This window comes from Akebia trifoliata, chromosome 5 (genome assembly GCF_017979445.1).
Source record: "Akebia trifoliata isolate Shusen 1 chromosome 5, ASM1797944v1, whole genome shotgun sequence".
Classification (NCBI taxonomy): Eukaryota; Viridiplantae; Streptophyta; class Magnoliopsida; order Ranunculales; family Lardizabalaceae; genus Akebia; species Akebia trifoliata.
In genome coordinates, this window is record NC_141379.1 from 18,870,262 (window position 1) to 18,888,379 (window position 18,118).

At 36.0% G+C, this 18,118-nt stretch overlaps 1 protein-coding gene across 2 annotated transcripts in view; it reads right to left on the reverse strand.

The window, feature by feature from the left end:
* The window catches only part of PRMT6 (protein arginine methyltransferase 6), a 52,747-nt gene that overhangs the window by 8,307 nt on the left and 26,322 nt on the right, over positions 1 to 18,118 (reverse strand). The window contains exons 5-11 of one of the 2 annotated variants that reach the window (XM_086442917.1): positions 17,491 to 17,556; positions 16,176 to 16,244; positions 15,884 to 15,961; positions 15,505 to 15,583; positions 14,344 to 14,438; positions 10,023 to 10,107; positions 9,524 to 9,732 (exon numbers count right to left, since the gene is read on the reverse strand). In XM_086442917.1, the coding sequence (XP_086299043.1) occupies positions 9,524 to 9,732; positions 10,023 to 10,107; positions 14,344 to 14,438; positions 15,505 to 15,583; positions 15,884 to 15,961; positions 16,176 to 16,244; positions 17,491 to 17,556 (681 nt within the window). The remainder of the gene's footprint in view (positions 1 to 9,523; positions 9,733 to 10,022; positions 10,108 to 14,343; positions 14,439 to 15,504; positions 15,584 to 15,883; positions 15,962 to 16,175; positions 16,245 to 17,490; positions 17,557 to 18,118) is intronic. The other variant, XM_086442918.1, reaches the window with a different exon arrangement.

Sequence of the window (18,118 nt, forward strand, 5' to 3'; positions counted from 1 at the left end):
CCTTCTCAAATCTTTGTATGGCCTAAAGCAATCTCCGCGAGCCTGGTTTTAGCGCTTTTCTGAGGTCATCATAAATATGGAGTTTTTCAAATGCCACTTAGATCATACTTGTTTTAGTCGAGAATTGGATGGCCGTTGCGCCATAGTTCTGGTTTTATGTGGATGATATTATCTTGACTGAAGATTATGTTGAATAGATTGACAAAGTAAAGATGATATTGGGCCATGCTTTTGAGGTTGAGGACTTGGGTCCCCTCAAGTACTTCTTGAGGATAAAATTAATTCGTTATTTTTGTGATATTTTTCTATCTCAGTACAAATACACATTGGATCCTCTTCAGGATACTAGTATGCTTGGTTGTCGTCCTACTTCCTCTCCAATGGATCATCATCATCGCCTTCATGCCGAATCTGGTGATCTATTATCTGATCCTTCTTATTGTCGACCGTCTGATTTATCTGACTAGCATTATATCAGATTTGACTTTTGCAATTAATGTGGTCAATTAGTTCATGCATGCTCCGCGCATTTCTCATTTTGATGCTGATTATCACATTCTTCGCTACTTGAGGTCACATCCTAGTCTTGGGTTATTCTATTAGTCCACTACTCAATCGCATTTGTCCTGCTTTATTGATGTTGATTATGCTGGTTCGATTATAGATAGGAGATCTACCTCTAGTATTAAGAATGAAAATCATCCACATGCCTCAACTCATAAAATTCATGACTCAAACTCAGAATGGTGCCAACTCAGCTGCTACCTCTTCAATGCAAGACAACGTACTACACAAGACTTTCCTACCCTACAAGTCTTCACCAGCTCATTTTTCCTTATCCAATCAATCAAAGCATCAATGCAAAATTCTCTAAAAGGAAAAAAGTCTACATCAATGATAAATTTGTGCACAATATTCTCTAAAAGGAAATATGCTAAATCAATGACAAATCTTGGAAATCTCTCCAGAAATTTCTGTAGGAGGAAATTTCTATTTTCTCTAAATTCCAGATTTAGAAGGAGATAATATTTGATTATAATATTCTGTTTATATAATTTTAAAAAGACTAATTTCAGTTTCCTTTTTTATGTAAACTGATTCATTATTAATTGATTGCCTATGTGAAAGAATTACTTAGAGCTTCCATAGTTGGGTCCTCTCTCTCTCTCTCTCTCTCTCTCACACACACATTTTCCTTTCATGGTATCAGAGCTGCAACCATCCTTGGGCAGCCTTTGTTATTGAATAGCCACACTCCTCTGCTCATCTCTTATTCTTGTCTCTTTATCATCTCCTTCCATGGATAATCAACTTATTCCACTACCCATCAATGGACCTTCTTTGTCTCTCTTCTATGAAAAATATGATTTCCATTAAGTTAATGGCAAACTATTATCTCTTGTGGAAAAATCAATTCATATCTCTCCTTGGAAGCCAGGAGCACAATTCTCCCTCCTTCTCCCACAGTGGCTCAACCTGAAGGCATAGTGAACCCCAATCCAAATAGTTGAAAATGGAAGATAAAAGACCAATTTGTCACTAGTTTAATTAATGCCTCTCTCTCTCTCTCTCTCTCTCTCTCTGAAGAAGTCATGAGTGAAGTTATGAGACTAACCACTTCCCACGAAATTTGGACAGCTTTAGAAGAATCATTCTCTCATAAGTCAAAAACGAGAGAATTACAACTTCGCAAAGAACTTCAACTTCTCAAAAAGGGCACATCTACTATTTCAGAACATGCTCGTAAATTCAAGGCTATCTGTGATCAACTTGCAGCCATTGGAAGCATGGTTCATGATGCAGAAAAAGTGTTTTGGTTCCTAAGGGGACTAGGAACTAAATATCACACATTTGTTTCTTTTGTCCTTGCAAAACCTTCCATTGCCTCATTCAAGGAAGTCACTTCACTCCTCAGTCATGAACTTCTCCTCAAAAGCCTTACATCACATCCAACCCCTTATGAATCAGCTTTTTCTGTCCAAAGGGGAGGACATTCTGGAAGGAATGGTACAGGTGTGGCAGAAATTTCAGAGGAAGATATCATGGAAAGAACTTCTCAAAAAGGTATCTATACACAACGATCTCAACAAAGCCTATTGGGTCCTTCCACTTCACTCCCACATCTGTCTATCAGATATGTGGAAAAGGAGGTCATTCTGCTCTAGAGTGCTATAATAGGTTCGATCATGCATACTAGGCAGCTCAGATTCCAGAAGCCTCCACCTCCCTCACTATTCATGTTCCTCAAGACCCAGAATGGTATCTTGATAGTGGTGCCACCACACATGACACACACACACACAGAAGGTAATCTTGTTCATAAGAGAGCTTATAAGGGTTCTGATCGTGTTCTAGTCGGCAATGGGTCATCTATACCCGTATCTCATACAGGAACAGTTTCATTAAATACCCACTCTGGCTCTTTACATTTGAAAAATACTCTTTTTGTTCCTCACATTAAAAAGAACCTTCTTTCGGTCAGTCAGTTTACCAAAGATAATAATTGTTCATTTGTTTTCAACCCTAATGGCTTTGTCACATAGGAACAGGGAATGAAGAGACTGTTGAGGACAGGCAGTAAAAGAGTTGGATTATACACCCTTGATTGAGTAGACTTATCCTTGTCTTCCACATATTCTCCATCAGTCAAGGGCTCTTCAAATCTTTGGCATCCATGCCTAGGTCACCCTACTCAAAGAGTTTTAGAGTTATTAAATAAGTATGGAGATATTAAAATTGCAGATCCCAATAAATTAAGTCCTTCCATTTGTTATAGTTGTCAAATGGGTAAGAGCCATCGTCTTCCATTTCAGTTGAACAATGAACGATGTAGTGAACCTCTTCATCTAATACACGTGGACATTTGGGGCCCTTCTCCCGTTCTATCTGCTTCTGGATTCAAATATTATGTTATTTTTGTTGACAATTATAGTCGGTTTACATGGTTTTATCCAATGAAATTGAAATCAGACTTCTTTTCCATCTCTCTTCAATTTCAAAAATTAGTTGAAAATCAATTTGACCGAAAAATCAAATATTTTCAATGTGATGGTGGTCTGGAATTCTCCAAAAATGAATTCTTAACACGTTTGTCCAACTGTGGGATTACAAAAAGGGTTTCATGTCCTCACACTCGGTCCCAAAATGGTCGAGAAGTACGTAAACATCGTCATATCACTGAAACAGGTCTTACTCTCCTTTTTCACAGCCAAGCTCCTACTCGTCTTTGGGTGGATGCCTTTGCAACAGCCGTCTACATAATTAACAGACTTCCCAACTGCTGTTCTCAAACACTCTTCTTCATACTCTACTGTTTTTGGTAAGGCACCATGTGACTCAATGTTTCGAACCTTTGGATGCCTTTGTTTTCCTTACCTTCGTGATTATTTTCATCACAAACTTTCTTCAAAAAGTATTCCTTGTACTTTCATTGGATATAGCAATATTCACAAAGGTTTTAGGTGTCTTGACATATCTACTCATCGAGTTTATATCTCAAGACATGTAGTGTTTTTTTATGAATCTGTTTTTCCTTTCTCAGACACAGTCCTTGGTTCTTCATCCTTGAAAGATTTTATCACATTCCAAGAACTAGAACATGCATCAGAACCAAGTTTAAGCCACAAGGATCACTATCTTTGACACCGCGAGTGGAGCTTCCTCTTTTTGGGATGCCTCAACTGCAAGCCCCAAAGTCTCAACCAATCTTGGTCAAGGATGCCCATACCAATGATACTATCAATGGTCAGTATACATCCGTTGAAACAATGCCCCAAGAAATCTTAGATTCCACCCACGCTCTAGGCGGCTCTACTGCTACTGATTTACCTATTAGATTGGATACTCCTTATGTTACTGCTAAAGTTCATCATATGATTATATGAGCAAGAGCAAAATCAAATAATCATCATAATGCCTTGAACATGGAAACAAGCTGTCATCATGGTACCCTGAAGAGATCTATCTCATTTCAATCAACACACAGCAATTTCATAATGCTCTCATAGCCATTAACGAGGCCAAAGGGTACAAGTCACCTGTAAATTTCCTCATAGGGTGAAATCTAAGAATGACGAAATACAGGCTCTTCACCAAAATCAGAGTTGGATACTAACATCACGCACTCCTGAAATGAATGTAGTGGGGTGTCATTGGATTATTAAAACCAAACTCAAGTCATATGGTTCGATTGAGCGTTATAAAGCGAGATTAGTGGCAAAAGGGTATGCTCAAATGCATGAATTGGATTATGATGAGACCTTTAGTCCAGTAGTGAAACCAACTACAATTAGGTTGGTTCTTTCTCTTGCTACGATATGAGGATGGGAAATACGTCAGTTGGATGTAAAACATGCTTTCCTCCATGGCTACCTTTCATGAGGAAGTATTTATAGAACAACCTCCAGGGTTTGAAGATCCCTTATAACCTCATCCCGTTTGTCGTCTTCACAAGGCAATATATGGCCTCAAACAAGCACCACGAGCCTGGTTTGAACGGTTCAGCACGTTTATATCACACGTTGCTTCTATTGTAACAAATCAGACTCCTCAAAGTATGTCTATCAACATCCAGAGGGCATTTTGATTCTCTTACTTTATGCGGACGATATTATCAGTTTTGATCATCTTAATAACAAGTTGAGCATGTGTAATATCTTCACACCAGCCTGAAAGGGGGTGTTATAAACTATATTTATGTTTGTTTGACTCTTATGTCCTTGTACGCCTTTCTTTATTTATCGTATCTCTAATATAAACAAGAATGAAAGGAATAAAGAGAACATATGTGTCTTCTTCTCTTCTCCCCTCTCTTTTTTATCTTCTCTAAACTCTAAATTACTTTTTTATAGTAGTAACGCTTCGGTTGGGCTGAAAGAGGTAGTAAAAGGATCCGGCTAAGTGTTATTGGGGTTTGGGACTATGGGCATAAGTATGGTAGGGTTAGCAGAGGTTTTTGGAAGTTCAACTAGAAGGTAGGGCTCCAAAATAGGGATCGGTTTGGGACTGGTTCCATGCTTAGAAAACAGAAAAATAAATGAAGGATTGGGAAGAAGTGTATATAGAAATTATACTTGTAAACCAAGAAGTAGATAGAAGAGATTAACGTTACCTTGATCACCAAGATGAATGCACCATCATTCAAAGAAGAAATACAGAAAATTCTGATAAATTTTTTTTTTCATTTTTATTTAATTTTCTTTTTGGTAAAACCCTTCTTTTAAATAGTAATTTTGAAACCTAGAACCAAAGGACTCCTAATTTCTAATAACGTGTATAACAAGTTACTTGTGAAGCAAGTAACTATTAAAAAAACAATCAAGTTAAGAGTTGTTCGACAAAGTCGAATAATGGGGTGCCAAACTCCCTTGTAGGGCCCACAATAGTTAACTAGTTGCTACACTTATTAATTAAAATAAAAGACCTTCTTGGGCCCATGTCCTAATAACTAAAAACCACAAAATAGCCCTCCGTAAAAGTCCAAAACAAAAATATAAAAATTGAAATCTAAACATTCTTAAAGCTATGACCATTGAAGGCCATTTTAGTCAATCCAATGGCTCCTCCTTGATTCAAATGCAACTTACATGCACTCTCCAATGTAGATTCATCAATAAGCATTGCACATGGATTCTTCCAGCTCTCTATGTAACCATTATCTATCCACAAAGAAACTGGTGGTTTCCTCCTCCTATGATAATATCTAATAGGTAATTTTACAAAGTCCCCATAATCAAATCAAGGTCCAAAGTTTCAATCCATTTTGGATTGTTTTACCAAAAACATTTTAGGTTTTCACATACCGAAATGAAATATTTTCATACAACGTTTTAGATTGTTTGGGGAGACCTACCAAAAATAAACATTATGTAAAGAATGTTCTTTTACTGAAATTTTGAATGTATTACAAACTCGCAATGTTTTGAAATGTTTCCCACATGTCCAATTCCAGAGATCATGGGTCGGGGAAAGAAAAACAAAAAAGCAAAGACTTACCTATTATCTATGGGAAGCATTTGGAGGACCCAAAGAAAGCCAAACATTTTCAAAATATGGGTTAGAAGTTTCGGAATGGGCTGATTTCTTGTGAGGATGATCTCTATGGTGAGGAGATCATCCTAAAAAAAATCAGCCCATTTTGAAACTTCTAACCCTAGTTTACAAATTGAAGAAACATGAACTGTCAATTATTTGTAAACCACTTTTGATGGGGATAGAAGTTTCAGAATGGGCTGATTTTTTGTGACGATGATCTCCTCACCATAGAGATCATACTTACAAAAAATCAGCCCATTCTGAAACTTCGAACCCATATTTCGAAAATATGTTTGGCACAATGTTTGGCTCTCTTTAGGGCCTCTGAACGCCCCCCATTATCTATTTAAGGAAGAGAGAAGGACCAAAACAACCAAACAAAGAGTGTGTGTGTGTGTGTGTGTGTGTGTGTGTACATATATATATATATGAGATTGGGTCGCAATAACCGAATGACAACCATATATACACTATGCATCCACATAGAACCCAAAAACATGATCAAGTGCCATGTGGATAGAGAGCACAAAGAACTCAAAAATAACTAAATAAATTTAAACGACATTTTTCTAGCATTGGCTAAAGAGATTTTTAAATTTTGGAGTTAAATGGCCTTCCATTTTCGAAGCCTTTGACCAAGAGGAAAAAAAAATTTATGAATTTTTAAAACCTAATCTAAACCATGACCTTAGAGGGGTTGAGATATCAGTGGCCCAAATGAGGACTTTGGTCCACGGTTTCTATATGGTCCTTCTGTCCAAATGTGTATAGATATGAAACAATTGTGGAAAAAAATTCTATGGTTCATTTGCTCACTTAAAAGTTTTAATTCTAACATTATTCATGCATAAATGTAATGTTTTGACGTACGGGGTGTGGAAAGGTATCCTTAGAAGACTTCCGTTTTTTAAGAAAAAAGTGAAATGTAAGGTGGGGAGGGGAAATAAGGTGAGATTTTGGGAGGATTGGTAGGACGGGAATGGTCCGCTTAAAGACCTATTTCCGGAAATCTATGTTTTGTCGATAAAAAAGAACCAAGCTATCTCACATTTCAGAAGTTCTGAGAATGGGGTGTATAATTGGGACTTTGGGTTTAGAAGATCTTTTAATGATTGGGAGGTGGATAATATTGGGAGGTTAACTTCCTTGATGGAAAGTAGTAGCATGGAGAATTCCTCGAAAATCAGAGAGTGTGGGGAGGCACTAGGGATGGGAGATTTACGGTGAAGTCTTTGTATGAAGGTATTGCTCCTAGCAGTGTAACGTCTTTTCCGTGCTCGTTTGTCTAGGGTGGTAAGATTCCTCCATCGATCTCGACTTTTCTCTGAATGACGGCCTTAGGGAAACTTGCTACTATGGATCAATTGATAAAAAATGGCTTTATTTCGCCGAATCCGTGTTGCATCTGTAGAGCCCAGGCGAAAACGGTGGATCACTTACTCATTCATTGTCAGGCAACTTACCACATTTGGTTGCACTTCTTATCTTTGTTTGGCATTGTGGGTTGTTTTCCTAGATCAGTTAAGTCGGCTTTGGAGTCTTGGCTGTCGTGGGGAGGGTCCTTCTCGTCTTCGAAACGGATTCTTTGGTTCTTGGTTCCTTTCACAGTTTGTTGGGGCATTTGGAAATATCGCAACCGATCCATTTTTGAAGGGAAAGAGACAACGATGGAAGTAGTAATTCTTTCGATTTTGGAACTTTTGTTATCTTGGAGTAAACTTTATAAGCAATTTAAGGGGGTCTTCTTCGAAGATTTTGTTGTCATATGAGATAGGGTTTGCTCGTTGTCATGAGAGTCTTGCATTTTGCTTGGTCCTTGTTTGCTTTTTCTTTTCTTGTTTCTGTTTTGTTCTGGGTTGGTCCTCTCAACCCCCCTTGTATTTCTTCTTTTAATAAAATTATCTATATTAATAATAATAAAAAGAATATTTTACTCCATGTTTCATAATATTTTCCCAACATTTTTAATGCGTATCAACATGGAAAAGTGTAATTTGTTTTTCAAATTTTCCAACTAGGTGAGTTGGTAAAGTCTGTGAATAGTAATACAACGGACATGGGGTCAAAATCCCTCCACCCCCTCTTATCTAGTAAAAATATTAATCTTTAAATTAATCATTTAAAAATATGTTTCGATATTTATTCATGAATAAGAACTAGTTTTTAAGGAAATGTTTTGGTTTCAATTATCAATTTTCAAATAATAAGACATCATGACCGCAATCGTCCATTGATCAACTTATTTTGGACCTTCATATTCATTATCTTGTGCAAGTAATTGTGACAGATTTGGGCCCTGCTTGTTTGCACCGTGAAATGCCGCAAAAAGCCGGAAACAAAGTTTTCCATGCTATTACATTTTCTGTTTGCTTGGTTGTAGAAATCATAAGTAGGTCCCACAATATTCTTCCATTAAATCCCGCAAAACACAAAACATAAAACATCTCTCACAAATAAATCCGAACAACAAACCTCCACATTTATTTGTGGAACTAAAAAAACCATCCTTCAAATTTCCTGAAAATTTCAGACAGAGCTCTCACTCCCTGTTCCTTTATCAGTCAAACAAACCATCATAGAATCTCTCTAAACCATGAAACCAAAACCCACCACAAAATTCACCTCCCCAATTCCTGTTTTCTTTCAAAGCTTTTGCTTTTTTGGCGAAATCGTGAATTTTTGTTGAGTTATGCATTTGAAAGATTGAGGCAATTTTTTTCTTCTAAAGAAAGATCAGTCAGTAATACATCTACAATTGAGGTTTGTATTGTGGGTTTTCTTAATTGTTCCTGAATTTGGGTTTAATTGTGAAATTGGGTTATTTTTTCCATGCTTTTGAGAAATTGGGACTGTTATACTGGTGTTATTTATTGAAGACATTGAGCACTAGATATTGTTGTTCCTGAATTGTTGGACCATCTTACGATCATCCTGTTGGTTTATCGTAGTTGAAGTGTAAGAGATTATCAAATATGAACCAAATATATGCTGGACATGTCTAAAGGATCCTTAACAAGGTAAAACCAAGAAGGTTAAGTGTAAGAGAATAACAAATATGAACCAATTGAATGGTGTGGATGAGTATTATAGGTGGTCCAGGTCCAGTCTATGTGCACAACATTCAGGTTGTGCATTCCATAGATGAAAAAGTTCAACCTACTGTTCCAAACAAACATTCAAAGTTTAAAGTTTGTTCAGTGTAGGTTGGAACATTCACGGCGCAAACAAGTAGGGCCTAGGTGGTAAGATTATATGACCAAGTCAGTTTTGACAAGGATCCCAGTCGGCATCATAAAAAACGGTGATTACCCAACATGTATGTGTGCAAAGTTGCATGAAGCATGTTATATAAATCAAGCATGCCCAGTCTAAATCAATACATACATCCGCGTTATTTGTGTATAAATGTATTCACAGGCTTGCCAACAGCCTCAAATCTATTAAAATTAAAAATAAAAACTATTAACAAATTGGATATAAGAAGTATTACCTGTTGCCAGTGTGTCGGAGGATCCTCAGGTGCAGTAGACAGAACGAGTGCTTCATTTGATTTTACTCTTTTTTTCCTCTGACTAGAACCTGGAGAGTAGATTTCAGATGTGGTACTGCTAGGTGGGGATTGTGCATTGTTATTTGTTGGGAAATTCTCAGGCCCACTGAACTCAACATCAAACCAGAATGCAAACCCATGAAGTGGGGCTGAAAGCAAAGGAAGAAAATATTTTAGCACCTAAAAAAATCATAAAAATAAAGAAATATTTTAATCAAGTTTCATTTTTTTGCATAATGATAATGAAAAGATCTCCTTTCTAATCTTCTTGGGATATCAGAATATGCTCCCCAGAGTACAATACATTGGACCAACTCTAGAAGTTGAGCGAAAAGAACAACTATCAAGCATAAATAATAAAGATAACGAAATCAAACAGCTAAAAGAAGTAAAAACCTTGAAAAATATAACAATAAATAAAATAATGGTAAAATTCTACCTGTAAGCATAGATATAAATCTATATCTTTCTGTAATAGATTCGAGCTCCTTAATTGTGACTGTGTAGCAGTCCACATGCTTTATCTATTCACCAAGTAAATACATGGAATCAATTTCCAACACTCTGTTTGAAGAAAAAAGAATTGATAGATAATTAACAGTTAAATACCATATTTTTATGAACAGTAACATAGATTTGAAGGGATAATTTTTTATAAATAATGACAAGCTAACTTCCATTCCCAAGATATTAAAGAGAAAATTGGAAATGTTTCTCCAAAAAAAATTGAAACCTTGAATAAAATACAAAGCAAAGAAAAAAAATCTAACAGAACGCAACCAAACCCATTCTGTCATCTGAAAATATCTATTGAATAGGTTTGTTTTAGCTTAACGAGAGCTGTTGGAGCGCAGGCAATATGCAATTGATAGGCCCTAGCCCAGGTTGTGACAATGTTGGCAAATAGCTTTTTTTGAGCTGATCAGGCAGGCTTTCAGTATCCTGATCCATGATATCGACAGGCCAAAGGCTATCTATGTAGATCCTATCAATGATGATCTTTTTTAAGTCCAATTTATGAATTGGTCGGGCACTTTTTTGAGTATCTGCCAATGCTTGCCATGCACTGCTTCAGAACATCTCTTCGCTACACTTTAAGCAACTATGCCTTGCTCAGACTACAGCTACCGAGAAAACTCATAAAGGGGTAAACAATCAAGCTATCTAAGACTATGGCCACTCCATTAGATACCCTTAGTCTCAACATTTGGGCTATGTTTAAATAAGGTGACCACTCCCTTAGAAAGGTCACTTGTATCCTATAGTGTGTTAGAATCTTTCAATATGGTTTAGTTGCCTCTATTTAGTTAAGTTACCTTACTCAAGTTCTTTCTGCTCGCTCCATTATTCAAGCAAGAAAAACATACAAAGCGAGAGTACACCTAGCGAACAGTTTTTTTAAGGAACATAGGTTTAAAAGAATGTTTCATTCCGGAATCCAGCTTTTTGAAAAACCAAAAACATTTTAAAACATTGTCTTTAATCAATAAAAATTAGTTTCATGCATGAAAGTCGAAAACTGATTTTTAATTTTTCATAAAAAAATTGGTAGTTAGAATTAAAGAAAACATTTTTTTCACATTGTTGCACAGCAGAGAAATGTTACAAAACAAACGTAAGTACCTCAAACATTGCATTTGATGCATACACAAACCAGATTTACTTGATTAAAGAACTTATAAGTTATGTTTGTGTAGTGAGTATTGATACTTGTGGCCTAGTGCTAACATATAATTTTCTGTAGGTGGCAATATATCTAGAAATGTTTTGCGAAACATTGTGCTGCATTTAAAATTTTGAAACAGAGAGCAACCTTTTATCTGTTTTATCAAAAAATTGGAATCCTTCATCTAAAAACATTCCGGAACGGAACAGAACTTTGAACCAGATAGGAGCTATTATATTTTGATCATACTCTGCACTTTATGTATTTTAATATACTTGCATGCACAAACTACTTACTCCTGATTGTGGGACCCATAAAAATGTTAAGTTGGACAATCAATCCATTTAGAGACTTGTTCAAATAGTGTAGCGTGTTGACCACTCTCACAAAAGTAGCCAATTCTGATATTCCTAATCTCATGAGAAGTTGAGAAATGGTAAATTTTAAATGGTCCAGTTGGACTATTAAAGGTCAAGTTTTCAAATGATTGGCAATGCCCAAATGGATGATCATCCAGTGAGAATAACTCTCTATGCAGTTGAATCACCAAACATGACATCCTTGAGGTTCCCATAAATAGTAGGTCAAATAGAAAGTAAGCACAAAGATCATGGGCACGTTAGCATCCTCCACAACTTTCATTTTCCAAAAAATACCCTTGAGAAAAAAAAAATTATTGTCTTTTAGTGCAAAAAGTAAGGGTTATGTTGGTACTAGTACAATTTATTTATTTTAATAACTGAAATTTTATTAATAGGAGGACAAGGTGTCCTCAAAGAAAAGAAACAAAACTACAATCTCCCACTACAAACATTATCCCACTTAAAAGGAATCCTTGAACCGCTTACACCAAACCAACAACAAACCAACAATATTAAAAATTAACTCCTACAAAAAACTTTCATTCACATCAAACGTATGTCAAGTCCTTTATTTCCACAAGCACCAACAAATCGCAAAGGACAAGAAATTCCACAGAATCTTCAACTTACCAGAAAAGATGTTGGACTTCCAACTAAACAAAAGGGATATAACCGAGTGGGGATGACACCAAGAAACCTTGAAGAGAGTAAGAAAATTGGACCACACACTATGAGCCACCACACAATGAATAAGGATGTGATCCACGGACTCTCCACACGCTTTACATAAACAACAAAAGTCCATTAAGACAAGACCCTTACGCCTAAGGAGATCAGTTGTACGAAGTTTATTGAAAGTCACCAACCAAATGAAAACAGAGATTTTGGTAGGCACATTAAAAGACCAAACAAAGGAGTCCGGAAAACAAGGATCTTGATCTCCTATTAGCAACGATTAGAATGACTTAACCAAGAAAATCCCGTCACGACTACCCTTCCAAATTGGACAATTTGCCTTATCAAGGGAAGGTCCCGTGGAGGCTAGCAAATCAATGATAGAGGCCATGTCTCCAATCTCCCAATCGTTCAATCTTCTTTTATACCCAAAATCCAAAGATGCACCCATTTCATCTAGAACCAAAAAGGCAGAGGCAGATTCTTTTCCTCACAGACAAGGAGTACAACCCAGGAAACAACTTTGCAGTGGGCCTCACTAAACTAGTAATCCTCCCAAAAACGAATATGATCCCCTCTCCCCACCACAAAGCAGGTTTGCCACCCTAAACAAGAACTCATACTAGAAATACCTCTCCATACTCCACACCCATATGAATATAATAAACATCAATGGCATTTTTTGTAAAATTATTTATTACATTTATTGCAATAGCATTTTTGTAAAAGCATTTATTGCATAAGGACCAAAATATCTTTTTCACTAAAAGACAATAATAAATTCATTTCAAAGCAATTTTTAGAAAACGATGCTAAAGTACCCATGAAGCTGATTATGGGTCAGGATCTGGCGACTCATTAGAAAATACATGATCTCACCCATGTAAACATGAAATCCAACAATCTGGATTCATACAAATCCATATAACACGAATTTCAAGTTCATCTATTTTGAGGATAAATCTCAAACATTGGATTTTATGTTTAACCAGTTGGGATCATGTGTTTTTTCCATGAGTCATTCCTATATGTATGGGTGGCATTCGGAGACCCTAAAGAGAGCCAAACATTTTTTCAATTATGGGTTAGAAGTTTCGGAACAGGCTGATTTTTTTTTTTTTTTTGGATGATCTCTACGATGAGGAGATCATCCTCACAAAAAATCAGCCCATTCCGAAACTTTTAACCCCATCAAAAGTGGTTTACAAAAAATGGACAGTCCACGGTTTTTTAACTTGTAAACTAGGGTTAGAAGTTTTGGAATGAGCTGATTTTTAGTGAGGATGATCTCTTCACCATAGAGATCATACTCACAAAAAATCAGCTCATTCTGAAACCTGTAACCCCTATTTTGAAAAATGTTTGGCACAGTGTTTGGCTCTTTTTAGGGCCTCCGAACACTCCCATATATATATATTATAGATGGTCTGTAAGCTCCACATAGAAATGAGTTGAAGGCTGATAAGAATCAGCTCACCAAGAAACTCCTAACTCTACCAACTTTCGGTTCAAGTTTTTTGGGAGATTGACAATCCAAATTGTTTTAAATTCTAAAAACTGTATTGATGAGTTTAGAAGTGCATAATTAGCTGATTATTGGTGAGGATGGTCATCAACAAAATCAGACACTCGTATAGCCATGTAAAAGTCATGTACAAATCAGGTTGCATGTGTGCAAGGATACGTGCATTTGTGTATTGTATAACTACAAAGCTTCATTTACGTGGGTTTGTGGGACCTACCTGGACATGAATTGGGAACCAATTATGATAATATCACCAAATATCAGCCATCCCAAAAAATTTAAACCTATGAAAATGGACTTCTTAATGGCAAGATGAATATTCCAGAATGTTTCAACTTTTCATCCATTTTTTATAGCATTAGAAGATTCAAGCAGGTTATTGGGGATGATAATCTCCACATGAAGAGATCACCTTACCAAATATTCCTCTTCTCTCAACTCATCTCTATGTGAGCCTCATAGACAGGTGTTACCAAGATGCTAGCAAGTTCCTTTAAGCAAATCAACGTCGTATATAGCAAGAGAGACTCACCACATGTGGCCATGTCAAGACATTCTCACCGGTTATTGTCTCCACACTTGGCTCCTCAAATGCACACTGTTTTGCCAGCGGCAACATAGCAGACACTGCAACCAGAAAAAGTTTTCACTCACCATAAAAGTCAAGACTTAACTAACCGAAACAGACAAAGATCATTTAGAATTAGTTTAATAATACTAAAAAATGTGTTATGATAAGAACATCAAAAAGATCCCTAAAGACAAATCCAGATAGACCAACAATCCTAATTGATCAACCAATTGCATTCTATTCTTTTGGATTGTAATGAGCCTATGTCAAGACACTCCATTTATCAAATATTTTACATGTCAGCAATGTCGGATACATGTCGAGACACTTTTACTATCAAATACTTAAAAAAAAATTTGATTTCAAATATTGTTTATATGTTTTAACATATATGAAACTATCGATGGGATACTTGACATGGAAGGGACTGTAATAAAAATTACATTTCTCAACACATGGAAGTGATTGTACAGACATGTCAGCATATAGAGTTTGTAGAAGTTAGTGCATCCAACACTTTGTGTCGGTCTAGAATACACAAGCTTATGTCTGTGTTATATCAATATGATCTGTTTCTTTGCTTGTATCTCCCAATTTTATTTTTTAGCTAGGGAATCTATAGGCCTATTGGTCGGATAAGTACAATTTGCATCACAAAGTGTTACCTTGATAAGTGGCATGCATGCCAAGTACCAAGGAGTCCAACACGGCAATCTCCGAAGTGGATTACAGTGACATGGCTGTACAAATATTAACTTGTGGTATAACGAATTTTCTAGGTAGATGTAATTCTAGTAATTCATGAAACATGGAATAAACTTGGAGTTGGATAGCTACCCAAGTTACTTGAGTATACACAATTCCACACAAATAATGTTGATTCATTTGAAAAGGAAAAGAAAATAAAAGGGGGGGGGGACTGGTTCCACTATAGACATAGCATGGGCTGCCTAGAGGCATGAAGTGTTGTGCCATGTCAGCATGCTGACATGACAAAACATGGAAAAAAATTTTAAACTGACATCACATTTTGTAATGCTTATGATTCAAAATAATTCAGATCACATTCCGCTAGCATGAATGTTATCCACTCAAAATAATTCAGATCTAGTTCTTACTTACTATCAATCCCATAAACGTTGCGCCAGAAATCAATGCTTTCACCGTATCTCTCAGGATGTGTTACAGGAGCCATGTATAACTGCAAAAATTAAAAAAGAAAGTTAATGCTAGATAATTTCTTTCATCCAACAACTGCAAGATTAATTAAGAATGACAAATGATTCTTAAAAAAAAAAAAAAAAAAATTGTATAATCTAGCAGAATTATATGTGTTCAAGAATAACCACATTAATTAAAAGCTGCATTTTGCTAAATCATTATAAATGGGGAATCTGATCCACATAAAATACATCTTTACTAAATAAGGCTGCAACATAAGGTCATAAAACGAAGAGCAGTAGAAGTATAGGAGAAACTGGTTTTCTAACACAAGTGTTACCGTGGCATGTGAGGGAAGAATAAGCCCTCCAGGTTTAAGCCAACGATCCCTTGCAGTAATTACACTCCCTAGCATGCTCTACATGAAAATTCGAAAAAAGAGAAAAAACAACAATAATCAAAGCAATCAGCTTAACAAACTAGTCATTAAGTTAATAAAGAGCATTTGAAGTTGATAACAAGGCACTAAAATCAACACGCCATATAAACACCTCAAGAAGTTCCAGATACTACTCTTAGACTGTTGTAATAATAATTTTGACTCAATTTCAAATGAAGCTGACATAAAATACCTCATACAGGAGCATATAGCCCATCCATTCTGAAATTATAACATCAACCTCCTCCTCGATTTCTACATCCTGCAATGACCAGCAGCACAACAAATATTGGATAGATGAATAATGGATTAAGCATCACACCATACTCATTAGTTTTCTTCAATCACATGGAATTTTTAGCCCAAATGTTTAGAGATGCCACTTTCTCTTGCTACCAATTCCATTCGACCTGAGAACACTGTCATTAGATGGAAACAATTATTGACGTAAAGTTGTGTCGCCCCTGAGAGTCAACTACCACTTTTGACACACTTGACATGCCATATGACACCCCAAATCAATAAGTCCAAGCTGTCAACACGCTCATATCAATGATATGGAGTTGAAGTGTGCCTTCATTGATGTTGGCACTTCGTTGAACAAACTCCTGCTGATAGCTCTCGATGCCATTGGTATGCATCATAAAAAATCAATCATTTCCCAATCAATATTCCGGTTTAGAGGCCAAAACCAAACTACCATGGGCTAAAGCTCACACTCAAGATTGTATATAGATGGAGCATTATTGTGAGGGGGTGGTTAGTGATTTCTCTATTGTAATACTCTTTGTTCTAGGAAAAAAGTTATTTTTCGCTAGTAACATTGTCTAATAAAATCTCTGAACATACCCCCCGAAAAAAGGAATTAAAAAAAAAAAAAAAAAAATTGTCCAAAGTTTTATTAGGAAGTCGAGTGATGATCTTGTTGATATCCCAATATGCAAAGAATATGCCTCATTTCTCCCTCGAAAGGGTTTGTTGGGGAATATAAATGTTTTTTTTTCCATGATGGACTAACAAATAAATAAATCAAAAGTAGTTATTTCCTTAACAATAACTTTACAAGTAATTGGATTGAAGGTAAGTGACAATAATACTCTAATGGCACAAAGAAAATAAGATAGACAAAAAAGAAGCATGTCTATAAACATTAGTAAGTAATATATATAATGCATTAGGACTAATTGTACCCATAGCTGGATTCTTTGGAACCGCAAGAATCCTTAGAATGGGATTCCAACTCAGCACCTTTAGAGATTTTGAGAAGATCCAACAACTACAGATAGAATAACAAATGCACCTACTAGAAACCTAGAAATTTGTAAATCAGAGCAGCACCCAATAGCTACTGTCCATCATAATATTTATGCAACAGATATTATCTTAGTTGATTTCATATCATGAAAAAAGAATATTAAAATCAAACCCATACAAATAGGAGAACTGCTTTAGCCAAATGCAGTCTTAACACAGAAATGTTGTATATTAGATAGCATATAGAAACTTACCTCAACTCGCCCAAGTAAAACAATGATTTTGTCAGATAAGTTATTCGCTTTCACAACTTCGTTTGCCTAGTGTAACATTACAAAAGATTTGATCAAAATACAACACTAAAGAGAGAAGAAACATATAGCATCTAAATTTCAGAAGCTGGCAAGATTAATGATCTAAAAGGATTGAAAGAATCCTAATAATTGTTCAATAATATTATTGCCTTTAAGTTACTCTTGACCAAGAAGAAGAATACACGTAACATACAAATTTTTGTTTATAGCTGAAAATGCCAATTAACGAACATTAAACCAAAAGGATTACTAAGAAAATATTTCAGAGGTACTCCATAAGCTTCACCTTCCAACCCCACCCTCCCCTACTTAAATTTGAGAGGAATCTTCTTTCTTCAATCTGCATAAGTCCATTATTGATTTAAAAAAGAAGAGCCACATGGAAGAATGGCCCAAAGAGTAGAAGAAAAGAAACTAAGGAATTCATCATTAGGATGACTTCAGAGAATATCAACTGAAAGAAGGGTTCCAATCCAATATTCTGCCCCATCTTATCAAAAAGAGACTATGAATCTGGTTCCTTAAAAATACCCTTAGTCACTTAGTTGCCAAGCTAACAACCATTCCT